This window comes from Citrus sinensis, chromosome 5 (assembly GCF_022201045.2).
Source record: "Citrus sinensis cultivar Valencia sweet orange chromosome 5, DVS_A1.0, whole genome shotgun sequence".
Lineage (NCBI taxonomy): Eukaryota > Viridiplantae > Streptophyta > Magnoliopsida > Sapindales > Rutaceae > Citrus > Citrus sinensis.
This window is the reverse complement of record NC_068560.1, coordinates 23,709,942-23,737,364: the sequence shown is the minus strand read 5'-3', so window position 1 is coordinate 23,737,364 and position 27,423 is coordinate 23,709,942. Positions and strand designations below refer to the sequence as shown.

The window sequence follows — 27,423 nt, the reverse complement described above, 5'->3', positions numbered from 1 at the left end:
TTTGAAAATCTTAATTTACTTATAATCTTTTCTAATTTGGTATGCACAAAAAGATTTTTATTATAAAACCAACCTTTAATTTGCAATTGTGAACCATGGATCTCATTCAATTATTATATATAATTTTTTTACTACGATTCGTCACATGTTTTCTGAAAACTTATCAAAACAATCTTTACAACTATCTCTCGCGTAAATCAAAACAAAGGAGAAAACAAATTCCGAGAAAAACTTATCACATGTTTTCTGAAAACTTTCACTTATAGTTTCTAATAATATTAGTTTAAGGATGGCACATTGTTTCATTATCACAGGCATTTTGTGCCGTTGTTAAAAGTGTTCACTTTCACATTTCGGAAAATTTGGCAGAGTTTCTTCTAGCAAATAAATGTACTCATAAAGTTTAATTTTGCGTGTAAATTAGTTGGTTGAAATTATTGCATGACCCAGGCGTGTATTATTTTTATTATTTTTTTAATTTTATTAAGGCCAATCATTTTATACCATATAATTAAGTTTATATAAAATATTTTTCTTCAAAAGAATTCTGAATCTATCATCATCACTTACATCCTTGGACTTCTCTCAAACTATAGTCAATAGTCCAATGTCACGTGAATGTCCTCAGAAAACGTGAGAAAGTATCGTACTATCCTTACTCAACCTCGAGTAAATTACTTTCATTGTCAAGTGCTCGACTTACTCCATATTAACTTCTTTCGCATAATCCATCTTTTTTTGTTTTGTCAGTTAATTACCGGAAATTTCATTTCTTTACAAGTCCGTTATTATGCATGATTTACTTTTAAATTAAAAGAAGAGAAATATTATAGCATATATAGTAGGGGATCTATCAAGAATAACTTGAAAATCTGTGGTAAATACTTGTGAACATTTACAAAGGAAAATTTTGATTCTCTATTGTAGACTTGAACTCAGGTGTTTGGCCATCCAGCCAATGCCTTGGGTGACATAAGAAAAGAGAGCTTAAAATTCATATTGCCGCATGGTAAACCACTTTTTGGTTTTTTCCCCACACATTTTCGTACCCATATTGAAGATTTTTATATGTGTATTTTAAGTGGATCCATCATTTTTAGATGAGGCACTTTGGGTTTGGATTCTTTTATTTCAACATGGGTTCTTCACTTTTGTTTCCTGCAACTTCAGTTACTGGTGTTTGTTGGTCTCGGGTTCAACTGAAGGTTCCAAGATTCTGTGTACGGGCTTCTTTGGATACTAACGTTTCTGATATGAGTGTCAATGGTAAATTTCTCTTCTTTTCGTTTTATTTGATTTGTTTGTTTACCAAGTATTGATCTTTTGGCTTTTCTGGTTTCTGGGTATTTTGATTTATGTTGCTTGGTGGGATTTTTATGTGTTTATTGCTTGGAGCTCTTTTTGTTCTGTAGTGTTTGCTAGTTATGAATTTTTGAGGCTATTGATGGAGAATTTGCCATTTTACTTGAATAATTTTTAATTGAATTTGTGGCAGAATGGTTCATGGATTGTACTTATAGATCAAGATAACGTTTAAAATCTGACTTTGGAGTGTTATTGAGTGGCTTGCGTGCTCTCTAGTGGAAATTTTCTTAAAGGAACTCAAGAACAGACCAAGTATTTTGTATTCTTGAAATTTATTGGGAAATGAAATGCTTATTGTGCTTTGTATTTTTTTCGGGAGACATTTGATGTTTAGTATTTTCAAACATGTATGTTTTTTCAATATCGCTGTGGATAATTGAATGGTATACGTGGCAGCTCCCAAGTGTTTGTTTCCACCAGAACCGGAACATTATAGAGGACCAAAGCTGAAAGTGGCTATTATTGGAGCTGGGATGTCAACAGCAGTGGAATTGTTGGATCAAGGCCATGAGGTTTTGCTCATTTAGATTTCAATCTTTCAATGTTTCATTGGCCTCTCAAGTATTTTCTTTTCCCCTAAAATGTCTCACTTTTACCATTCATCTTCTTGCCTAAACTCAAAATTTGAAGTTACTCAATTTTTTTGAAGTAAATAGCAGAAGCTTTTATCAGCAGTTCAGAAAAATGAATAGCAGTTATCATTTTCTTTAGAGCAGGCATTATTTCAATTCACAAAGTTTATTTCATTTTGAATTAGTATGTGTTTTACTGATTTTGTTGATGGTGAAAGAAATTAGATGATTTTTTCTTCCCCTCCCCCCCCTTCTTCCAGGTGGATATATATGAGTCAAGGTCTTTCATTGGTGGTAAATGAAATATAAGTGTGCAACCCATGAGGGGGGGTGAATTGGAATTTTAAAATTTATCCTAACAAATCCACACAACAAGCAATCTAATGTCTTAACAATAATTGAAAACAATAAGTTCAATTATAGCACAATAATTAAAGAGTAAGGGAGAAGAGAAACAAACACACGAATTTTTACGTGGTTCGGCAATCCCCGCCTACGTCCACGCCTCCAAGCGATTCAAGCTCGATGATTTCACTATCCAAGCCTTTCCAAGGCTTCAACGATTACAATTGACTTCGAGGTGTCAATGAACCTTTACAACAAGAGATTATATCTCCAATCTCTTCACTCAAGTGTCTCACACACTCAAACTCTTACAAATGAATTGAAGAAATGAAAGTTACAATGAAACTCACTCAATGAGTAGATATTCAAAGATGAAGAACAATGAATGATTCAATGATTTGTGTTTTGCAAGTTGAAGGCTCAAGACATCACGTGTGCTTTTTGTTTTTGCTTGTTGGAGAGCTTCAAAATGAGTTGGATTTGAGTTCTTATAGTTTGAGCTCAAAAACTAGCCGTTACTCACATTCCAGGCGTATCCGGTTTGCCGTTTATGGAATCCGGTAAGCCGGATTTATGTTACCGTTAAGGCAAAATTTTGAATTTTGCCTAACCGGCTTGCCGGATTCGGAATCCGGTAAGCAGTTTTCGTTCTGGACGCTTGCTGCCCGTATCCGGATTTCCGGTTTTCAGAATCCAGATAGCCGCTTGCTACAGTAACCTGTAGTATGGCCCAAAACGTTATAAAACTTTGCAAATAAGTCCAATTTCAGAATTTCTAAATAATTCTTCGTTAATCCCAAACTTTCTGAAATTATGATTTCGCCCAAACTTGTGAAATTATAGAATGACCCAAAAATATTTAAATAGTTTCAAATAGGTCCAAATCTGAAATTTAAAACACTATCAAAGATTTTGAAATTACTTTCATTTTAGTCCAAAATGCTTTAATTCCATAACATCATTTTCTTATTATAAAAGCACAATTCATAAATCTTTACTTAATAAATACATGTGGTTTGTTATCATCAAAATCAATATTTATAGCCATATAGGCTAACAATCTCCCCCTTTTTTATGATGACAAAGCACATTCAAAACTTTAATCTTGTTATGAAAAAGCTCCCCCTTACTCAATGCAAGTTAAAAAATGATTTGAAAATTGCTTAACAAAAACTCCCCCTGCATACATGCTCCCCCTAGATACATGCATATTTTCATAACACATATTAAATCATTCTCCCCCTTCATCATCAAAAAGAATAAAAAGGCTCCCCCTATCAATCATCAAAATTGCAACATAAGCACATTAGTAAAAAAAATATCCATAAGCATAAGAAAATCCATATAATCCATAATAATCACTCAAAAACAAATCCATAACATCCAACATAAATAGTCACAACAAATCCATATCATCCAAAACAAATACATAAACCGAAAAGCACAATAACCATCCATAGAGTCGAAAATAAAAGAACACACAATGCAGTAAATGAAATGTAGGTGTGTCCAAGTACAAGCATAAGATACTACTCAGGTGGTGAGGATGGAGGTGATGGAGGTGGAAATGGATATGGAATGTCGAAGTGCTCGAAGAGGAGGCGCTGTCCATGAATAAGCTGCTGCTGCTGCTGCTGAAACTCAGTCTGCCGCACAGAGAGTGTCCGCACTTCATCCATAATCTGCTGAAGAGTGACCTCTTCAGAGGTAGGAGGCCGTGGAGGTGATGAAACGGATGCATATGCACTAGGAGCCGAAGCAACCGTAGAAGAAACTCGGCGTCTACGCTGCCCTCGAAAAGAGAGTGAGAATACTGGAAGCTGATCAGCTGGAATCACAGCATTAAGTGGCCGATCATCACTTGGGGCTAGAAAAGTAAACTTGTTATCGCTGTATTTGACCCAAGTGCCATCCTTCCACTCAAAGCCTAACCCAACAATAACCTCATCCCCAATACCCTTGGACGGCCTACAAGAAGGTTCTAGAATAGGCACTTCAAAGAATTTAAGAATTCGGGTAATGAAGTGACCATAAGGAAGAGAGCGGGTAATCAAAGCAGGAATGCTCAACATGGTGCGAACGATGGAATAGCCCAACTCAACCGGGCGACCTATAAGAATACAGTCAATCATGGCGACATCCATGTGAGAAACCTCATCCAAATGTCCTGATCTAGGAAGTACAATGGACTGGATGATACGAAGCAAAAAACGAGTTTGAAGACAAAGACACTGAGTACGGAAATGAATGGTACAGTCTTCAACAGAAAGATCACTACGCCGACAAATATTACGAACGGCATCAACATGAACATAGTCATCAATATCAGGAGGTTTCCTAAGAGAAAAAATGTCCAAGCCATCATCGGAAGATCTTAGGATGTTGTTCAAGTCCGAATCATCAAATTCAATCAAAACTCCTCCAACTGTGGTGATTACTCGATTCTCTTTCTCCGCGGAACAATCCATATTCGAGTAAAATACTTTCACCAAGTCGGGATACATATTCTCCTCAATCAACAATGCATCAATCCAACCAACATCTCCCAACAATTGAAATAAAGTTCTATGACTAATCTGGAGAGTATGCAAAACATCCAGTAAAACAAAGAAAGTGTTGAGTACCTCACGAGTCCGAAAGTTTTGTTGAAACCGTTTGATCAAGTGTTGCTTGTTCTGAAAATGAATGGACTCAAAAGTGGATTGATTTGAGGTGCCCCTTGCTTCCCGTGGCCGAGTGGTTTGTTGAACCGGTTCTTTGCCTTTTCTTCGAACCGGCCGAGAACTTGACATTGTGATTTGATTGATTTGGGGTTGAAAAGGATAAAGAGAATGAAGATGATGAAGATGGAAAGTGATTTGGAGAAACAACTTGGATAAAAAATGGCTTGAGAGTGAGAAATCTAGAGAGAGAAGAATTCGGATAAACCCTAGGTTGAAATTGGGATCTAATGTTTTGGATGTTGAAAATGGAGTTTAAAGATAGTTTTGAGTAAATGAAGTGATGGGGAATGATTCTCTTGACTCAATTTGATGTGAAAATGGAAGAAAAAAGATGGATTTTGGAGTGAAATCAAGAGAGGAGAAAACGGCTTCTAGTGAGAGAACAAGAAACGGTGTGCCGAATGAGGAGAAGATGATGAATAGCACAAATACTCACGAATCCGGCTTGCTGGATTTCCTAACCGGCAAGCCGGTTATTGGACAGAAACCAAGCAAACGAAACCGGTCTGCAGGATTTGAAATCCGGTTGGCCGGATTAGAACCCGAGAGCATCATGAGGAAAATTCGGCTTGCCGGTTTCTTTAACCGGTTGGCCGGTTTTGAGAGCTTCCAAAAATAATCGGTTTTCCGGATGTCTTGAACCGGAAATCTGGTTTTGTTCCAGCAAAGCATGCATGCGAATTCGGTTTTTCGGTTTTTGATAACCGGTAGACCGATTATGAGGCAGTAAGTATCCTTCCAAATTCGGTTTTCCGGATTGAAAATCCGGTTGTCCAGAATTTGTCCCGAGAGAGATCAATAAGGAGAAATGTTTTCCCGGAAGAATGAAAAGGGAATATTTGCTAGCTCTTATACTTGTTCTACACATACCATTTTATTTCCGGCCTTAAAAATTGATTAATTTTAAATCATTTTGAGATTTAAAATTTTCAATAAGCCATTTAATGCATGAAACACAAAATCATAAAATCATAAATTTACAAGCATATCATGCTATCTAATCCATGAAGCATAAATCCATATGATAACAAGCATATCAAGTCAAGTAGAAAAACATGAATTAAGATTCAACATTCATCATTCCAAGCTCATGTCTTATTTTTATAAAATGCTCTTTGCTAAGAGGTTTTGTAAAGATATCCGCAAGTTGATTTTCAGTGGAAACAAATTTAATTACGACATCTCATTTTTGAACATGATCTCCAAGGAAATTATGTCTAATTTCTATATGTTTAGTCCTAGAATGTTGAATGGGATTCTTGGAAAGATTAATAGCACTAGTATTGTCACATAAAATAGGTATTTGATCAAGCTTAATACCATAGTCTCTAAGGGTTTGTTTCATCCAAAGAATTTGTGCACAACAACTACCTGCGGCAATATATTCTGCCTCGGTGGTTGAAAGCGCAACCGAGTTTTGTTTCTTACTAAACCAAGAGACAAGAGAATGGCCTAGGAAGTGACATGTTCCACTAGTACTTTTTCTATCAACCTTATACCCAGCAAAATCGACATCCGAATAACAAGTTAAATCAATATGAGTTCCTCTAGGATACCAAAGGCCAAGATAAATAGTGCCAATTAAATATCGAAAAATGCGTTTGACAGCAAGCATGTGAGACTCTTTAGGACAAGATTGAAATCTAGCACACAAGCAAACACTAAACATAATATCAGGCCTACTAGCAGTTAAGTAGAGTAAGGATCCGATCATACCTCGATATGTCTTGATATCAACTTCCTTACCTTTCTCATATTTGTCCAGCTTGATGGTAGTACTCATAGGAGTGCTTTTTGCCGTTCTATTATCATAACCAAATCTTTTGAGTAGATCTTTCACGTACTTGGCTTGATTTATGAAAATTCCTTCATCGTTTTGTTTGATTTGAAGTCCAAGGAAGTACTTCAACTCTCCCATCATACTCATCTCAAATTCTTTGCTCATACACGATGAAAATTATTTACACAACAACTCATTAGTAGAACCAAGAATAATATCATCAACATAAATTTGAACAATAAGTATATCTTGGTTCTTATGCTTAACAAATAGAGTTGTGTCCGCTTTTCCCATCGAAAAATCATTATCCAACAAGAAGTTTTTAAGCCTATCATACCAAGCTCTAGGTGCTTGTTTTAAACCATACAAAGCATTGGATAACTTATACACATGATCTGGAAATTTTTCATTTTCAAAACCAGGAGGTTGTTTCACATAAACTTCCTCCATAATGTATCCATTTAAGAAAGAACTCTTGACATCCATTTGATACAAAATAAAATCCTTATGACATGCATATGCTAACAACATCCTAATGGATTCTAGCCTTGCTACAGGTGCAAATGTCTCATCAAAATCAATTCCTTCTTCTTGGTTGTAACCTTGAGCCACTAATCTAGCTTTATTTCTTACAACCACCCCAGATTCATCCATTTTGTTTCTAAATACCCATTTAGTACCTATAATGGATTGATGTTCCGGATTAGGAACTAACTCCCACACATTATTTCTCTCAAATTGATTCAACTCCTCTTGCATTGCCATAATCCAAGATTCATCATTTTCCGCATCCGCAAAGGATTTTGGTTCAATTTGAGAAATAAATGCAGCATGCTCACATGTGTTCCTAAGAGATGATCTAGTGATAACACCTCGTGAGGGATCTCCTAAAATTACATCCTTAGGGTGAGAAGATACATACCTCCACTCCTTGGGGAGTGTTTGTGAAGTACCTTCATTTTGCTCTGCATTTGTTTCCTCATGATGTTCTTCTTGAATTCCATATGGCGCGTCTTCTTGGTTGTCATTCGATGCTTCTTTTTGTTGTTCTTCTTCTGCATTATCATCAACAACAACTTTCTCCGTAGAGGAGGGGTTAGACTCATCAAATGTAACATGCATAGATTCTTCCACAACTAAAGTTCTTTTGTTATAAACTCTATAAGCTTTGCTTGAATTTGAATAACCAAGAAAGATACCAACATCAGATTTTGGATCAAATTTACCAAGATTATCTTTTGTGTTCAAAACAAAACATTTGCATCCAAAAACTTTAAAATAACTAATGTTGGGTTTTCTATCTTTCCAAAGCTCATATGGAGTTTTATTAAGATTAGGTCTAATCAACACCCGATTTAAAACATAACAAGCGGTGTTGACGGCTTCGGCCCAAAAATACTTAGGCAAAGAGTTTTCATTCAACATGGTCCTAGCCATTTCTTGAATAGACCTATTCTTTCTCTCTACTACTCCATTTTGTTGTGGAGTCCTAGGTGATGAAAATTGATGTTCAATGCCAAAGTCATTACAAAAATTTTCAAATGCATGATTTTCAAATTCTCCACCATGATCACTTCTAATACAAGTAATAGAATAACCTTTTTCATTTTGAACCTTTTTATAGAAAATTCAAAATGCATCAATGCCATCATCCTTATTCGCTAAGAACAATACCCATGTGTATCTAGAATAATCATCCACAATTACATAGGGATGGCAATGGGGAGGGGAGGGGAGGGGACCAATCTCCCCATACCCATCCCCGATGTTTTGCATATGTCCCCGTCCCCTCCCCGTCCCCGTCAAAATTGCTTGAGAGAATCCCCATCCCCTCCCCGAATAATAACAGGGGATCCCCGAGGGTCCCCGGTCCCCGAATAATTAATAGTCTAATACATTTTTTATTTTCGATTTTAAATTAATCATATTAAAATAAACTCATACCGCTATTGTAAGCTCGTAACCAACTTTGACAGCACATTAAGGCCTCCAATGTGCTTGGATGAAGTTTGTTATGGTATGAGCTCACAACTCTACCACTAGTGTTAAAAGCTGATTCAGAAGCAACTGTTGTAATTGGAATTGCCAAAATATCTCTAGCAATTCGAGCTAATGTAGGATACCTATTAGCATTTGTCTTCCACCAACTCAAAATATTAAAATCTTCCATCCGAGATATAACTTTCTCATCCAAATATGAATCTAATTCATCTGCAACAACTGCACAATCTCCATTGTTTACATAATCATTAAAACCTGTCATCCATTTGGTTGCTTTCTTATAAGAATCCCCTGTAGATCTAGTAGAAGAACTACTACCAGTATAATCAAAGCAATAAACAGTTGGTGAAAACTTCAATTAATACTCTTCAACTAATTCCCGGCAAAGGGTGACCACTTTCCCAACATACAACTATTTTGATATTTATTATTTTTAACAATATTTATAATTTTGTTATTTATTTATTAGTAATTTTAAAAATAAAAATAAAATTAAAAATTAAAATGGGGAAATGGGTAGGGGATGGGGATTCCACCTCATCCCCGTCCCCTCCCCGAATAAAAAGTTGGGTAAAAAATTTTCCCCGTCCCCTCCCCGAAAAAAAAATTGGGTATAAAATTATCCCCGTACCCTCCCCGAATGGGGAAAATCCCCGAGGGTACCCATCCCCGTGGGGATTTTTGCCATCCCTAAATTACAAATGCATAATATTTGCCACTTAAACTAGCATATCTAGAAGGTCCAAACAAATCTATATGAAGTAATTGAAGTGGTTTTGAAGTAGAGACATGATTTTTGCTTTTGAAGGAAGTTTTGATTTGTTTTCCAAATTGGCATGCTTCACAAATACCATCTTTTTGAAAATTAATTTTTGGAAGACCTTTTACTAAATCATTTTTCACGATTTTTGAAATCAAATCCATGCTTGCATGACCTAATCTTCTATGCCACAACCAACCATCATCATGCAATGCGGAGAAACATTTCTCATTTGTTGATGCACAATCTATATTAATGGTATAGACATTAACACATCTATTTCCTACAAACAAGACTTTCCCATCACATGCATTCTCAATGACACACTTTGATTCATCAAAGATAACTCTATATCCTTTATCACATAATTGACTAATACTAAGCAAATTGTGTTTCAAGTTTTCAACCAAACACACATTCTCAATGAGGGTAGAGGATACATTACCGACATTTCCAATTCCAATGATTTTTCCTTTTGAATTATCCCCAAACGAAACATCTCCACCATTTTCGATCTTGGTAAAACTTGAAAACCAAGAATAATTCCCTGTCATGTGTCTTGAACAACCGCTGTCCAAGTACCACTTATTCTTCTTCTTCTTTGAGCCCTGTAAAAAAAATCTCAAGTTTTAGGTACCCAAACCTTTTTGGGTCCTTGAGAGTTAGCAATGGTTCCTTTCGGAACCCAAACACATTTCATACCATAATATGCATTTCTCTTCACTGCACATCTATTTTTCATATGGCCATCTTGATTGCAATAATGACATACAATTTTATTGTTAATAGATGTATTCTTCACAAAATAACTCTTGTAAAATTTTTATTTCAAATTCGGTTTATAACCTATGCCACTTTTGTCAAATACACATTTTTGTGAGTTTAGCAAATTGTCCAACATCTTTTGCCCATTTGTGAATTTTAGCACAATTTCATTTAGTTCATTGCTCTTCTTTCTAAGCATTTCATTTTCATTTTTCAAGTCATTCATGTGTGACTCTAAGTGCTCATGTGAAGTGCTAGAATTCTCAAATAATGCAATACTATCATGCAATGTTTTATTTTCTAATTCTAGGCATGTGATCTTTGCACTAAATGAATCATTTTCATTCTTAAGTTCTATCTTCTTTTTAAGACATATATTCTTTTTACCAATCTTCATTAGCTCATCATGCAAATCCTTAAAAGCATCATGCAATTCATCATATGTAGGAAGAACACTTACCTCATCAAGTTCATCACATGATTCTTCCTCAACGGCCATGAGAGCTAAGTTTGTCATTTCTCGTTGCTCATCATCATCACTTGTTTCCTCATCGCTATCATCCTATGTGGCCACTATAGCTTTCTTCTTGAGTTTGTTGAGAAGAGGACATTCCGGTCGTATGTGTTCAGGCTGCTTCTTGCATTCATAACAAGTGATTGGCTCATTCTTCTCCTTCTTATTCTTGTAGCCTCTAAACTTTCTCTGCTCATTATTCTTCTTGTAAAATTTTCTGAATCTTCTAGCCAACATAGCCAACTCCACATCATCCATTTCACTTTCCTCATCACTCTCACGTTTTGAAGCCTTGAGAGCAATGTTTTTCTTCTTTTCCTCATGCCCTTTTTCAGCTGCCAAATCTTCTTCATATGAAATAAGAGAGCCAATTAAATCATCAATAGGTAATACATTTAAATCCTTGGCTTCCTCAATGGCAGTCCTTTTTTGTCTCCATTCCTTAGGTAGAGACCTAATGATTTTCTTGACTTTTTCGCTATTTGAAAAAGTCTTTCCTAGGGCTCCTAGAGTGTTCACTATGTCCGTGAATCTAGTATACATAGAGTACACATTTTCATTTTGTTCCATTTGGAACAATTCATATTGTCGAGTGTACCTACTTATTTTAGATTCTTTCACTTGGTTCGTGCCTTCATAGACAACCTCAAGTTTGTGCCAAATTTCATTAGCACTTTCGCAACTAGACACTCTATGAAACAAGGCATTCATGGCCTTGGAATTTAGAGAAGCTTTTCTCTTTTCGAATTCATTCCAATCCCGTGAAGGTTTTGGAATATCTTCTCCTACTTCATTTTTAGTCAAAGGCATCAATGGACCATCATTAACGATTTCCCAAATCTCATAATCTAAGGCTTGCAAGTAAATTCTCATCCTAGTTTTTCAATATGGGTAATCGTTTCCATCAAAGTAAGGTGGTCTAGTGGTGGACTGCCCTTGCCTAAATGTGGAATCATTTTGAGTTGCCATTGATCTTTAACTCTAGATGGTTAAATCTAAATAAGAGCACCTCGCTCGGATACCAAATGAAATATAAGTGTGCAACCCAAGAGGGGGGTGAATTGGAATTTTAAAATTTATCTTAACAAATCCACACAACAAGCAATCTAATGTCTTAACAATAATTGAAAACAATAAGTTCAATTATAGCACAATAATTAAAGAGTAAGGGAGAAGAGAAACAAACACACGAATTTTTACGTGGTTCGGCAATCCCCGCCTACGTCCACGCCTCCAAGCGATTCAAGCTCGAGGATTTCACTATCCAAGCCTTTCCAAGGTTTCAACGATTACAATTGACTTCGAGGTGTCAATGAACCTTTACAACAAGAGATTATATCTTCAATCTCTTCACTCAAGTGTCTCACACACTCAAACTCTTACAAATGAATTGAAGAAATGAAAGTTACAATGAAACTCACTCAATGAGTAGATATTCAAAGATGAAGAACAATGAATGATTCAATGATTTGTGTTTTGCAAGTTGAAGGCTTAAGATATCACGTGTGCTTTTTGTTTTTGCTTGTTGGAGAGCTTCAAAATGAGTTGGATTTGAGTTCTTATAGTTTGAGTTCAAAAACTAGCCGTTACTCACATTCCAGGCGTATCCGGTTTGCCGTTTATGGAATCCGGTAAGCCGGATTTATGCTACCGTTAAGGCAAAATTTTGAATTTTGCCTAACCGGCTTGTCGGATTCGGAATCCGGTAAGCAGTTTTCGTTCTGGACGCTTGCTGCCAGTATCCGGATTTCCGATTTTCAGAATCCGGATAGCCGCTTGCTACAGTAACCTACTACAGTGAAATTTTTCCCAAATTTTTAGTTTGACCCCAAAACTTTATAAAACTATAGTATGGCCCAAAACGTTATGAAACTTTGCAAATAAGTCCAATTTCAGAATTTCTAAATAATTCTTCGTTAATCCCAAACTTTCTGAAATTATGATTTCGCCCAAACTTGTGAAATTATAGAATGACCTAAAAATATTTAAATAGTTTCAAATAGGTCCAAATCCGAAATTTAAAACACTATCAAAGATTTTGAAATTACTTTCATTTTAGTCCAAAATGCTTTAATTCCATAACATCATTTTCTTATTATAAAAGCACAATTCATAAATCTTTACTTAATAAATACATGTGGTTTGTTATCATCAAAATCAATATTTATAGCCATATAGGCTAACAGTAAAGTGGGTTCATTTATTGATAAACATGGAAACCATATTGAAATGGGCCTACACATTTTCTTTGGATGCTACAATAATCTGTTCCGATTGATGAAAAAGGTAAAGCTTGCTTAGGTGTGGATATGTGTGTTTGAATGATTATAAAAGCACACTAGCCATGCAAAGGAATTATGATTTGAGATTCTTGAAACAAGAACTATAATTTCTCTTGACCATGCCATCTATAGTGATGATAACTGGTTATAGTTTACTCGTTGTAGGAAAATATGAAAATGTTCTTCAAATATCACGATGGATCAGAATCATAGCTCCTCTTTAAATTGACCCTGTGTTTATAATCTGATAGTTTTTCATGGATGTCTACAGGTCAGTGCGGACAAAAATTTACTCATGAAGGATCATACTCGTACATTTGTGAATAAGGGTGGTGAAATTGGTGGTATGGTTATTTCTTGATCACTTAAGACTACTGATAGTTATGTTTGGTGGTTGGACACTCTGAAATTGGTTTATGGATTGTCTGGTCCAATAATATCTCTGATTTAGTTCATGATTTTGATTTTTAACTCCAGAACTTGATTTCCGGTTTCCGGTCGGAGCTCCCGTACATGGGATTCATGCATTTTTGTCTACAAATTAGCTTAAGGTAGTGCATATGGATTTATGTTCCATTTTGATTATGTTGATGTAATCTTTTGCAATCTGATTAGTTAGCAGTATGATGAGACAATATTTCTTCTTTCATGTTGAAACTTCTTGCTTCTTTTGGATTCTCTTTTGATGTACTTTGCCTCATGTATTGCTCAAGTGCAGACTTATGATAAAGCAAGAAATGCTCTTGCTCTTGCTCTGAGTCCTGTTGTAAAGGCACTCGTTGATAGTGTAAGAATGACATCTTATTTTCTAGTTTGTTTTAATATCAATCCTTGTTCCTACACATTGTTATCTTACCTAAAACTTCATTTCTTCTTACAGATAAGCTTCTCTGATTGGTTTTTGTCCAAAGGTGGGACACGGACGAGTATTCAGAGAATGTGGGATCCTGTTGCTTATGCCCTTGGGTTTATTGACTGTGATAACATCAGTGCTTGTTGTATGCTCACTATATTCTCACTGTTTGCGACTAAGATTGAGGCTTCCCTATTGCGGATGCTCAAGGGTTCTCCAGACGTTTATTTGAGTGGGCCCATACGAAAACATATCACAGATAAAGGGGGCAGGTAAATTTCTATTTACAGGTTCACATCATTGCAGTGATTTGTTAATCTTGTTTGTTTTCTCCTACTGATTTTCCTAACCTTGGGGTCTGTTTTTGCTAGAACAGGTTCCATCTTAGGTGGGGATGCAGAGAGATACTTTATGATAAATCTGCTAATGGAGAAACATATGTCAAAGGACTTGCCATGTCTAAGGTAATTGTTTCTCACATGGTTCTAATTAGGCGGCAAAAGCTAGTTTAGTTATTTATTTTTTTACTCGTCTATTGATATTCCCTCTGATGGAGGTAATGCAATGACCAGACATTTGTAAATCAGTTGTTTATATCATCTGTTAGAAGCAGCTACTTTGCGTTTATTATTTAATGCTTATGGTCTTAGAAGTTCTGGTTCTATTTCAGGCCACTGACAAGAAGGTTGTGCAAGCTGAAGCATATGTTACAGGTTTGTGGTTAAAGCCTCCTTATTTATTCCTACTTGTGCTTTTTTGTTCTCCTGAGTCATTTAGGTGAATGTTTTACCTTTATTCAACTTCCTATTTAATGGCAGCATGTGATGTCCCTGGAATTAAACGATTACTTCCATCATCGTGGAGGGAAATGAAATTTTTCAACAATATTTATGAGCTAGTTGGGGTGCCTGTTGTGACAGTGCAGCTTAGATACAATGGTTGGGTTACTGAGTTGCAAGACCTAGAACGGTCAAGGTGATTCTCTAATCTTTCGTGAGGTTTCAGGAATTCAATCAAAAGAAGCTCTTTAAAGGCATAAGAAATCAGCTTTCATTTCACTTCCCTTTGCTAATGCATTGAACAAATTTCCATTTTTTAACGGATCCTTGTTTTGAACATGTAGGCAATTGAGGCAAGCTCTGGGGTTAGATGATCTTTTGTATACTCCACATGCTGATTTCTCTTGCTTTGCAGATCTGGCACTCACTTCACCAGAAGACTACTACAGAGAAGGGCAATGTTCACTGCTCCAGTAAGAAAAATTTCTTATTTTTGCCATTATTAGTTTCATTTTGTGTCATGGAATCTGATTGACTTCCTTTTGCCAAGTGTCTTTGTATTCTGTGTTGCTTACTATAACCGTATTATCTTTCAGATGCGTTTTAACGCCTGGCGATCCTTACATGCCCTTACCAAATGATGAAATCATTAGGAGAGTGGCAAAGCAGGTTGGTAGTGTTCAGTGACGCCTTCAATTCATATAATACATATTAGGTTACGCTTTTTCGTTTTTCTTATCCTAGATGTATATCTCACATTTTTTAGTGACTTTGAGCCCTGCAAAAGGTCATGCAACTTTCTGGATGATATACATCTGTTCATATTATCCATTCACGGTTCCTTTTATCAGGTTTTAGCTCTATTTCCATCGTCCCAAGGTTTAGAAGTTATTTGGTCATCTGTTGTCAAAATCGGGCAGTCTTTGTACCATGAGGGACCTGGTAAAGACCCCTTCAGACCTGATCAAAAGACACAAGTGAAGAACTTGTTCCTTGCTGGCTCATATACAAAACAGGTCACTGTTTATAATTGTTTCATTCCAAATATGTCACGATCAATAGAAAAAAAGAGATATGTGTCCTAAATGGTTTCACTCTCACAGGATTACATAGATATCATGGAAGGAGCAAGTTTGTCTGGTAGACAAGCCTCAGCGTACATATGCAATGCCAGGGAAGAATTAGTAGCACTGAGGAAGCAGCTTGCTGCCTTGGAATCTCAAGAACAAATGGAAGTTCCAACTACTACTAATGATGACCTAAGTCTTGTCTGATCACAATCTGTTTGAGGCGTTGCGGCAGGAGTAAGGTTTTTCCACATCTAAACGCCCTTCACTTTTACAAGATTACATGGATAGTATGGGATGAGCAATCTGCTGCCTTAATTTGAATCTCAAGAACAAATGGAAAATCCAGCTTTTACTGATGAACTTAGTAAATTGTTGGGATGGTGGGGCTGGAGTAATGCTTTCCAATATCCATGTAATTCCAATGAGATAATCAATTTTCATAAAATCCATTATTAAGTTAACGGACAAGAGGCCTAACCAACTATGTATGGCTATTTCATGATATGTACATCTGCTGCATGAGAAAGTGGGAAAGAGAAAGACAGAAACAATACCCTAGGAGTTTAAGCTACAAATGGGTATCTCCCACACGCTTCACAGCTTTGTAATGACTGTTCCCTTTGTCTGTCTCTGTATTTTTCCCAATTCATACAAAACAAAAAGAAACCCAATACCCTAACTCCCATGGCTTATGTATATGAGTATGGCTTCTAACACCCCTAAATATCCTTATGACACTCTTTTTTAATTATATTCCTTAAAATACCCCCATTTTAATTTATAAAATATTAATTCATAAATTAAAAATTAATCATTTTCTGATTAAATCTTTTCTCGAAAAGATTTTTTTTTCATGTTTTTATTTATAAAAACATACAAATCTTAAGATTTTAAACTATTTTCTTCTTATTAAATAATTTTTATCTCCATGATTCTTAATTCTTAAAAGTTTCTCAAAAAGTATTTTCAATTAAATTTTAAAATATAAATATAAATATAAATTACGAAACAGGATGGGTGTGAAAAGAATTGTTAAAGGAATAGCTTATTTAAGTGTTTAATTGAATTTTCATTCAAATAAAAAAATAAATTAATTTATCTTCAATTGTTTAAATATTTTCAATTAAAAGAAAATTTATAAGGAATTTACTCATAGAAATAGTAGTTTTAGAAATTGGGGCCAGCATCATTATTGTAAGGACAATCTCAGAAATCAAAGGGGTAAGAAATATTTTACTCTTACCAGAAAGGGTTACAAGCTACTAAGACTGTATATGATGAATATGTTTGAAATGGGAAGTAATGAAAAGTAATGTATAACATCTCAAATTGAGTGTTTTTTTTTTTTTTATCAATGACATAGTTAATGAAATAATATTATTCAAATGTTTATCTGCTAATTCAATTATCAAACATAGGCCATACTGGAACGCTGAACAAACATGGTACACTGCAAAATGAGTAATGATATAGCCACAAACTCTTGTACAAACTGATGTGGCATGATAAGATTGGTTGAATTAAATATCACTTGGCCCACATGATTTGTTTTTACTATTTTATATTTTCATTCAACCAATGAATTAATGCCACGTTAGTTTGTACAAAATAAGTTTGTATAAGAGTTTGTGGCTGTATCATTACTCCTGCAAAATATCAATTTTTATATAATTCTATAATATTATTAATGATACAAGTTAAGGGAAATATATAAAAAGAATATATATTGTGAAATCACATTAATGTACATACATATATATGTATGTATGTATGTATGTATGTATATTTCAAATGGTAACTCCAAAACATACATAAAATGGTTTAAAAGTATGAATCATCTAATAATTAAAAACATTTATTACATGTGACACGACATGTAAGCTTGTGATTTTTCGATTAGTTTATTATTCTTGATTCATCAATCACTGTGTGGCGTATGATCTTGGGGAATCTAGATCAATTTAGATCTGGTCTTAAGTTCAACATATTAATACTAACGACACTGGCATTGTAGATGAAGCTGTTGTTATAACTAGTGCATGTCATTACTAGTGAACAGTAATGAAATTGATTACTCGGCTTTCACTCTTGTTTATGTGCTTGGGCTATTGTTATGTTAAAAATATGTGTTTTGTTTACACAGCGGGTTTTGGAGAAGCATCTCTAGAGATTAAGGCAGCCAAATATCCCAATTTAACGGCATAATTTATTTTCTTTGTTTTACTTTTATCGATCATCCTTTATTCCTTTTATTCAAGTTATTAATTCTTAAGATTTGGCTTATACTGTGAAAATAATCTATGATAATTGTAACATTACCTAAGAACCCGCCTAAAATTATGTAGATTAATCAATATATTACTCTAGTTTTGTTAAATATAAGCACAAATATTGCTAATATTTTAGATATATTCAATCTTTAATCTCATTGAAGAGTCTAACTGGAGTCGTCAACCGAAGAAAGAGACTAAAAGTCAGTGAGCTATGCCCTTTCGGAGGGGAACACTACACTACTTGTGAGTATACTTTTTATATACTAAAAGGAGAATTTGTTGTCACGTAACCCTAATCGCTATGCACAAAAATATTAATAAATTTGAAGAAATATGTATGGGCGATAGTCAGCCCATCAAGGTAAAGTTAGCTAGTCAATTTTTAAGTAAAAAATTGTAGTCTCAATTTGGAGTAGATTAAGAATCAATTCATTATATTAAGTTATTTACAAGTTTTGTCTTCGAGGATCTTGCTTCTATAGATTAAATAATATTAAGTTATTAAGAATAAATTGATTATATTAAGTTATTAAGAATAAATTGATTATATTAAGTTATTTAATGGGCCAAAGTTTTGTTTTAATTAAATTTTACTTAAAAATACATCTAAACTCACATGTGACTCTTTGTCATTTTTTTTTTTGGGTAGATTCTTTCCCTTTCACATACGTCCCGGCCATAATAGAACAACAAATTTTTTTTTTTAATTGTTTCATAGAAAAACAGCAAACATCAGTTGCAAACCCCAAAGAGACAATAGAACAACAACTAAAAACTCAGAAAAATAGCTAAACAGCAGTAAAATTGTAGCAATAAAATTATATGTCCGGTAATAGCAGTTTATAAGTAGCAATACTAATTTAGTTCATTGAATTGTAAGTGAGAGTGAAAACAACAATTATAGAACCCAAAAAAAAAAAAAAAACAACAACAAAGAAAGGAAAATTTTGAAATTAAGATGCAAATCTTGTTGTCAATCACTTTTCTCCAATTTGTGCTCCTTTTCTTTTTTTTTTAATAATTTGCTAGAAATCGGTGTCAAAATATAAAGAATTAAGAGGAAAAGAAATTGTAAGACAAAAATTAACAAGAGTAGTCACACATGAGTTTTGATGTCTATTTAGGTAAAAATTAATTAAAACAAAATCTTAGCCATTTAATTTCATTAATGACACATGTCAATAGATTCTTAAGGTTATGTTTGGGAGGTAGGATTTAGTGTAGGATTGGACTTATTATTGGGATAAAATATTAATACCATGTTTGGCATGCTCACTTGGATTGGATTAATGGACTAAATTCAAATTTTAATCCTAAATTCATGGGATTGCTAATCCTAATTTTTATGTGGGTTTAGTTGGGACTAGATAATGTGAAAAAAATATTTGTGTATTTATAATATCTTCCATAATTTATTACACAATTTTATTTATAACTTTAAAAATTATTTATTTATTTATTGTTTTTAATTAAATAATTTCTTTTTTATTCATGATTTACTTAAATTTTATTTATTAATTTATTATTTGAATAGTTTTATTTATTTTATTTAATGAAATGATATCTCTCATTACTCTTTGAAATAACCTATAATTTAAATAGTTTATATTTCTTTATTATAATTATGACTACCCAATAACTAAATGAATATATATATATATATTTATATATACACCTTATTAGTGCTATTTTTAATTAATTGTAATATTTATTGTTAAATATCTATAAATAGTTGATATTTAAATCCAATATTAATGTAAATACTATTTAATTTCATGTAAATTTAATTTAACATAATCTAATACAATACCATACCAAACATAAGTCGGCACTATATATAATCCAATCCAATCTAATTCATTCTAATTTAGTACAATCTTAATAGTTAGTCTAATCCAATCTTACGTGCCAAATATACCCTAAAAGTTTAGGAAGATTAATAGAGAAAATGTCCAGGACAGGATCTGAATCCAATAATAATTATTTGGAACAATGCCTTGTTGCCAAGGAAAAAAAAATTGCTATGTTGCATTAAAGGTTAATAATAAAATATTTTTTTAAATTAATTAGAACAATACTTTACTCTTTACGCTTTTAAGATAACTTTGTATAATCCCAACACTACAAAAACATATGTATTAGTTTTCTAAAATTATGTCTATCTTTTTTATCATTATCCATATATTATATTTGACATAATTTATTAATTAATTATCATATATTTACTTTTTCTATCACTTGTATTAAAAATTATTATGTCAAAATAATATTTTTTATAATTTTACTTTTATTAAGCTATAACCTCTTTATAGAAATAAAGTTATTTGGGTTCTAATATCATGATTATAGAAAAGTTTAACCGTATTATTTTATCAAAAGAATGTGGCGTAGCGGCGAGAAAATGACCATAAAATTATATGATATTCCAATGTTAAGTGAAAAATTAACGATATGTTTTTATTTTATCGTCATTTCGTGACCATTGGAGTTTTGCACCACTTTTTCCATCATCGTTGCATGACACGCGTCCTTCAAATAATGCAAGTAGTAGTAATAACGCTCGTCAACCTGGGGCCTGCAGATGTATGACCAAACGAAGAAAAAACAAAAGCAAATTTCTCTCGTTTTCCCGCCTTCCCGCCTCTCAATCAATCAAATGCTTTCGTTTTGCAAGTGTGTGGCGAGTTTCAGCTTCAGAGTGAAGAGGCTTTGTGGCGGAGCGACTGAAAACGGACAAAGTAGATTATAGAAATGGACACTTCAGACAAGAAACAGATCACTGTCGCTTCCGTTTTCAAGTTTGAGGTCAATCTCAGCTTCTGGGGTTGTAGTTTGGATTTGAGCATTTTTCCTGATTTTTCATCTGGGCACTTGTTATTTTTCATTTTTGTTGCTTTTTTGCAAATTGGGTTCTGAGGTACTAGTGCTTTGTGTGACAAATAGCTTTCGTAAATTGCTCCAATTCTGTTTAGCGTTAGGGTTTTGTAGTGTTGATTGGGTAGAATATTTTGGAATATGATGATTTCAGCTCATGGATTTGTTCCTCTGTACATATGTTGTGTACAGCAAAGAAAGGCCCTAATAATATGATTTGTTTATAGCATGCTATGCATCGTTAATATCTTCAGAAAGATAACAATTTGTTGGATTTGAAAATTTGACATGTGTATGAAAATTCAATCTCTGAGAATTCACTGGTGGCACTTGTTAAGTCATGTTTAAACCCATGTCACAACCCCCTTAAATTGTGCATGTGGTGATTTGAGATGGGTTATTTTGCTTTTCTTTCATCTGCTTGGTTATTGGTCTTATTTTCTCTTAGTGATTTGTTGAGCTCTGTTGTTTCTACTTCAGATTTCTTGTCGTGATCATTTGCCACTGACTAGGTTTTTAAGACTCTATGTTATATTAAAAATGATGCTTGTCAACATGCAGGATTCTCCAGTCTTTAATTATATCAGCAGTCTTTCACTCATTGAACAAATCAAGTCCATACGCAATGATCGCTCATTCAACTCAGTGAATTTTACTTCGCCTTCTTCTTTATTTGCTTCACCAAAGATCGGTTACCGTCGGGAGTCTAGATTTTCACGTTGCAGGTAAAACTAATTACCCATTCTTGCTTTACTGTACTCAGTTGAAAAGTGCGTCATTCTTTAATAACAATTTGTGTCCTCTACCGTACGTTGTCTTTATAATTAGTACTCAATTCCCAGATATATTGAAGCCTGAGCTCCCTTTACATGGAAAAGAAAACAAGAAAAGCAAAGGGAATTCAGAAGCTGTTCAACTGTCTGATGATTGCACTGGAAAACTGGATTGCGTTACTCCGGGGAGTTCAGCGAGAGAGGTTATCTCTAAACTGCTTGATGAAACATTAGAATTAGCTATTGAGTTACCAATAACAGTTAAGGCCACAACTACGATGCACCTGCTCTATCCATAGACCGTGTGGAATTAAATGTATGCAAAAAAACAATAACCACAGAATTTTAATAAATGTACAATCAACGGTGGACATTGAATACGAAAATTGAGGGGAACCGGGAGAGGCAAGAGGTGGTGGCCCAGTTGATGTTGCAGTGAATTGTGGAGAAACGTAAAAATATGTGACAACACAACATCGTCGTCTTTCCTCAAACCTTGTACAAAGATAAGGATATCTTTTAAATAAATAAATACAATTGCTTGATAATAAATTAATTAATCACCCCATTAAGATATTACTTATCATTCCCTCTCTTTAAAATTTAGTTGGTTGCTTTGGACAATCCATCCATTATCGTTAGTGACAAAGCCACCAGCATTTTGTGCTCTTCACGTGGACTAATGTTGTGCATTAATGAAAAGGGCAAAACAAGAAAAAAACAAAAATGCACTTGGCCAACCTCTCCGAAACAGTTCCCTGACAAAACTCTCTTCCTTAGCATCTTGTTAGATTCTTAAACTCATAGATACCGCATTATTTTAGTTTCTTAGTTAAATTTTGTTGATGTTGACAAATCTTTGTTGATATGAAAGAAAAACACTTTGTTCTTGAAGCAAAAGAGAGCTCCGCTCGGTTGAGCTGAATTGAGTTCCAATTGAATTTCTTTGATTTCAGCTCAGGATTTGCAATATGGGTTCTTCAGTTCTGTTTCCTGCAACTTCAGTTACTGGCGTTACATGGTCTCGGGTTCAAGTGAAGGATCCAAGATTCCGTGTACGGGCTTCTTTGGACACTAATGTTTCTGATATGAGCGTTAATGGTAAATTTCTCTTCTTTTTGTTTTATTTGATTGGCTTGTTTGCCAAGCATTGATCTTTTGGCTTTTCTGGTTTCTGGGTATTTTGTTTTATGTTGCTTGGTGGATTTTTATGCGTTTATTGCTGGAAGTTCTTTTTGGTTTGTAGTGTTTGCCAATTATGAATTTTTGAGGGAATTGATGGAGAAGTGGCGGTGCACTCGAACAATTTTGGATTGAATTTGTGGCAGAATTGTTTATGGATTGGAGTTAAAGATAAAGATAACTTTTAAAATCTGGCTTTGGAGTGTTATTGAGTGGCTTCCGTAGCCTCTAGTGGAAATTTTATTAAAGGAATTGAGGAACAGACCGAGTATTTTGTATTCTTAAAATTTATTGGGAATTGAAATGCTTGCACAATTCTGCTTTGTGTCTCTCTTTGGATACATTTCATGTTTAGGAATTTAGTACCTTTAAACACATATATATTTCCAGTATCGCTGTGGATAATTGGATGGTATACTTGGCAGCTCCCAAGGGTTTGTTTCTACCAGAACCCGAACATTATAGAGGACCAAAGCTGAAAGTGGCTATTATTGGAGCTGGGCTTGCAGGCATGTCAACAGCAGTGGATTTGTTGGATCAAGGCCACGGGGTTTTGCTTATTTAGATTTCAATCTTCTGAATGCTTTCATTGGCCTCTGAAGTACATTTTTCCCTAAAATGTTTCACTTTTGCCATTCATCCTCTTGCCTAAACTCAAAATTTCAAGTAAATTGGCTTCTAACCTCTTTTTTTTCAAAGTAAATAGCAGAAGCTTTTATCAGCATTTCAGAAAAAATATCAGCAGTCATAATTTTTCTTAGGAATTGGCATTATTTCAATTCACAAACTTTATGTCATTTTGAATTAGTATGTGTTTTACTGATTTTGTTGATGGTGAAAGAATTTAGAAGAATTTTTATTCCTTTTTTTTTACCTTCTATTGGTTTATGGATTGTCTAATTCAATAATAACTCTGATTTGGTTCATGATTTTGATTTTCAACTCCAGAACTTGATTTCGGGTTTCTGATTGGAGCTCCGTTACATGGGATTCACGCATTTTTGGACCCGTTTGGGGCAGCTGCGCTGCAACTGCACAGCTGCCCCGAACAGGTCTTTTGTCTACAAATCAGCTTAAGGTAGTGCATATGGATTTATGCTAGATTTTGATTTTGTTGATGTTATCTTTTGCACTGTGATTGCAAAGCAGTTTGATGAGGCAGTACTCCTTTTTTCATGTTGAAGCTTCTTGCCTCTTTTGGATTCTCTTTTGATGTACTTTGCCTCGTAAATTGCTCAAGTGCAGACTTATGATAAAGCAAGAAATGCTCTTGCTCTTGCTCTGAGTGCTGTTGTAAAGGCACTTGTTGATCCTGATGGAGCCTTGAAGGACATATGAGATTTGGATAGTGTAAGAATGACATCATATTTTCTTGTTTGTTGAATTTCAATCCCTGTTCCTACAGATTGTTATTTTACCTAAAACTTCATTTCTTCTTACAGATAAGCTTCTCTGATTGGTTTTTGTCCAAGGGTTCCAAAGAATGTGGGATCCTGTTGTGTATGCCCTTGGGTTTATTGATTGTGATAACATCAGTGCTCGTTGTATGCTTACTATATTTGCACTGTTTGCAGCTAAGACCGAGGCTTCCCTATTGCTGATGCTCAAGGGTTCTCCGGATGTTTATTTGAGTGGGCCCATAAGAAAATATATCACAGATAAAGGGGGCAGGTACGTTTGTATTTACGGGTTCACACCATTGTAGTGATTTGTTAATCTTCTTTGTTTTCTCCTATGATGAACTGATTTTCCCAACCTTGGGATCTGTTCTTGTGAGAACAGGTTCCATCTTAGGTGGGGATGCAGAGAGATACTTTATGATAAATCTGCTAACAGGGAAAAAATTGTCAAAGCACTTGCTACGTCTAAGGTAAATTGTTTCACATGTGGCTCTAATTATTTTTTTATGCATCTATTAATATTCCCTCTGATGGAGGCATAGAGCTAATGCAATGATCTGACATTTGTAAATTTATTGTTTATATCATCTGTTAGAAGCAGCTTCTTTGAGTTTATTCTTTAATGCTTACTGTCTTTCAATTTCTCATTCTATTTCAGGCCACTGACAAGAAGGTTGTGCAATTGCAGGTTCATGGTTAAATCTTCGTTATTTATTTCTACTTCTACAATTTTTTTTTTAACTCCTGAATCATTTAGTTGAACGATTTTTCTTTATTCAACTTCTTATTTAATGGCCGCATGTGATGTCCCTGGAATTAAAAGATTGCTTCCATCATCGTGGATGGAAATGAAATTTTTCAACAATATTTATGAGCTAGTTGGAGTTCCTGTTGTCACAGTGCAGCTTAGATACAATGGTTGGGTTACTGAGTTGCAAGACCTAGAACGGTCAAGGTGATGCTCTAATCTTTTGTGAGGTTACCGGAATTCAAACACATGATGCTCTGTGAAGGCCTAAGAAATCAGCTTTCACTTCACTTCCCTTTACTAATGCATTGAAGAAAATTCCATTTTTTAACAGATCCTTGTTTTGAACATGTAGACAATTGAGGCAAGCTGTGGGGTTAGATAACCTTTCATATACTCCAGATGCAGATTTATCTTGCTTTGCAGATCTAGCACTCACTTCACCAGAAGACTACTACAGAGAAGGGCAAGGTTCATTGCTCCAGTAAGAAAAATTTCTTATCCTCGTCATTATTAGTTATTTTTTGTGCATGGAATCGGATTGACTTCCTTTTGCTAAGTGTCTTTGTATTCCGTGTTGCTTACTATAGCCATATTATATTTCAGATGCGTTTTGACGCCTGGAGATCCTTATATGCCCTTACCAAATGATGAAATCATAAGGAGAGTGGCAAAGCAGGTTGGTAGCGTTCAGTGACACCTTCAATTCATATAATACGTATTAGGTTATGCTTTTTTGCTTTTCTTATCCTAGATGTTTATCTCACATTTTTTAGTGACCTGAGTACCACAAAAGGTCATGCAACTTTCTGGATAATATACATGAGTCCACACTATCCATTCACGGTTCCTTTTATTAGGTTTTAGCTCTATTTCCATCATCCCAAGGTTTAGAAGTTATTTGGTCATCTTTCGTCAAAATCGGGCAATCTTTGTGCGGTGAGGGACCTGGAAAAGACCCCTTCAGACGCGATCAAAAGACACCAGCGAAGAACTTCTTCCTCGCCGGCTCATATACAAAACAGGTAACTGTATATAATTGTTTCATTCTAAATATTGGAAAGAAAGAGATATGTCTTCTAAATGGTTTCACTCTCACTGGATTACATAGATAGTATGGAAGGAGCAACTTTGTCTGGTAGACAAGCCTCAGGCTACACATGCAATGCCGGGGAAGAATTAGTAGCACTGAGGAAGCAGCTTGCTGCCTTTAAATCTCTAGAACAAATGGAAGCTCCAACTACTACTAATGATGAACTAAGTCTTGTCTGATCACAATCTGTTTGAGGTGTTGCGGCAGGAGTAAGGTTTTTCCACATCTAAACGCCCTTCACTTTTACAGGATTACATAGATAATATAGAATGAGCAACTTGTTGCCTTAATTTGAATCTCAAGAACAAATGGAAAATCCAGCTTTTACTGATGAACTAAGTAAATGGTTGGGATGGTGGGGCTGGAGTAATGTTTTCCAATATCTATGTAATTCCAATGAGATAATCAATTTTCATAAAATTCATTATTAAGTTAATGGACTGGAGGCCTAACCAACTATGTATGACTATTTCTCTTATGAGACAGCAATTTTTGCTGTTGTTTTCATCTCATCATATGTACATCTGCTGCATGAGAAAGTGGGAAAGAGAAAAGACATGAACAAAACCCCAGGAGTATAAGCTACAAATGGGCAGGGTATCTCCGAGAAGCTTCACAGCATTATAATGACTGTTCCCTTTGTCTGTCCTTGTATTTTCCCAAATCATACAAAACAAAAAGAAACCCAATGCCCTTGTTCCCATGCCTCTTGAATTCTATTTCTTAAAATACCTCTGTTTAATTTATAAAATACTGATCCATAAATGAAAATTAATCTTTTTCTGATTAAATCTCACCCTGAAAAGAGTATTTCTTTCAAGTTTTTGTTCATAATACATGCAAATTTTAAATTTTAAATTATTTTGTTCTTATTACATAATTTTTATCCCCATAATTCTTAATTCTTAAAATTTTTCAAAAAAATATTTTCCATTAAAATTTAAATTATAAATATAAATTATGAAACTGGATGGGTGTAAAAAAAAATTAAAAGGATAGATTATTTAAGTGTTTAATTGATTTTTTTTATTTGAATGAAATAAAAAATTAATTTATCTTCAATTATTTAAGTAATTTCAATTAAAAAAGAATTTTATAAGGAATTTACACATAGAGATAGCAGTTTTTGACATTGGGGCCGGCATCCTTATTGTAAGGACAATCTCAGAAATAGAAGGGGTAACAAACACATTTCACCCTTAGCAAAAAGGGTTACAAGTTGCTAAGAATATATGTGATAAATATTAATCTAAAATGGGAAGTAATGAAAA

At 34.4% G+C, this 27,423-nt stretch overlaps 1 protein-coding gene, 1 long non-coding RNA gene and 1 pseudogene across 8 annotated transcripts in view; 2 read left to right on the top strand and 1 right to left on the bottom strand.

The window, feature by feature from the left end:
• The window catches only part of LOC127902670 (uncharacterized), a 122,976-nt gene that overhangs the window by 58,073 nt on the left and 37,480 nt on the right, over positions 1-27,423 (bottom strand). For both annotated transcript variants that reach the window (XR_008055098.1, XR_008055099.1), the window contains exon 2: positions 25,760-26,007. This is a non-coding gene — a long non-coding RNA (uncharacterized LOC127902670). The remainder of the gene's footprint in view (positions 1-25,759; positions 26,008-27,423) is intronic.
• Positions 1,122-26,302, top strand: LOC127902664 (zeta-carotene desaturase, chloroplastic/chromoplastic-like; annotated as a pseudogene).
• On the top strand, positions 15,998-24,516 carry LOC102616177 (uncharacterized). Of its 6 annotated transcripts, none has more exons than XM_052442398.1 (10): positions 15,998-16,048; positions 18,244-18,325; positions 20,664-20,887; positions 21,518-21,681; positions 21,785-21,932; positions 22,686-22,830; positions 23,337-23,420; positions 23,860-23,989; positions 24,096-24,261; positions 24,354-24,396. In XM_052442398.1, the coding sequence occupies exons 3-9, from the start codon at positions 20,834-20,836 to the stop codon at positions 24,139-24,141; spliced, it is 771 nt and encodes a 256-aa protein (XP_052298358.1). In that variant the 5' UTR covers positions 15,998-16,048; positions 18,244-18,325; positions 20,664-20,833; the 3' UTR covers positions 24,142-24,261; positions 24,354-24,396. The 6 variants fall into 6 exon arrangements, with proteins under 6 accessions (XP_052298358.1, XP_052298359.1, XP_052298360.1 ...); XM_052442399.1 differs by lacking the exon at positions 24,354-24,396 and adding an exon at positions 24,486-24,516 and having other exon boundaries at positions 16,003-16,048; XM_052442400.1 differs by having other exon boundaries at positions 16,014-16,048; positions 24,157-24,261; positions 24,354-24,429.

Coding starts and splice junctions, on each gene's coding strand:
- LOC102616177 (XM_052442399.1), top strand. CDS start 20,834: ATGGACACTTCAGACAAGAAACAGATCACTGTCGCTTCCGTTTTCAAG. Junction 22,831..23,336: donor TTCTGATATGAGCGTTAATG/GTAAATTTCTCT, acceptor TATACTTGGCAG/CTCCCAAGGGTTTGTTTCTA. Junction 23,990..24,095: donor TGTCTACAAATCAGCTTAAG/GTAGTGCATATG, acceptor TTCATGTTGAAG/CTTCTTGCCTCTTTTGGATT.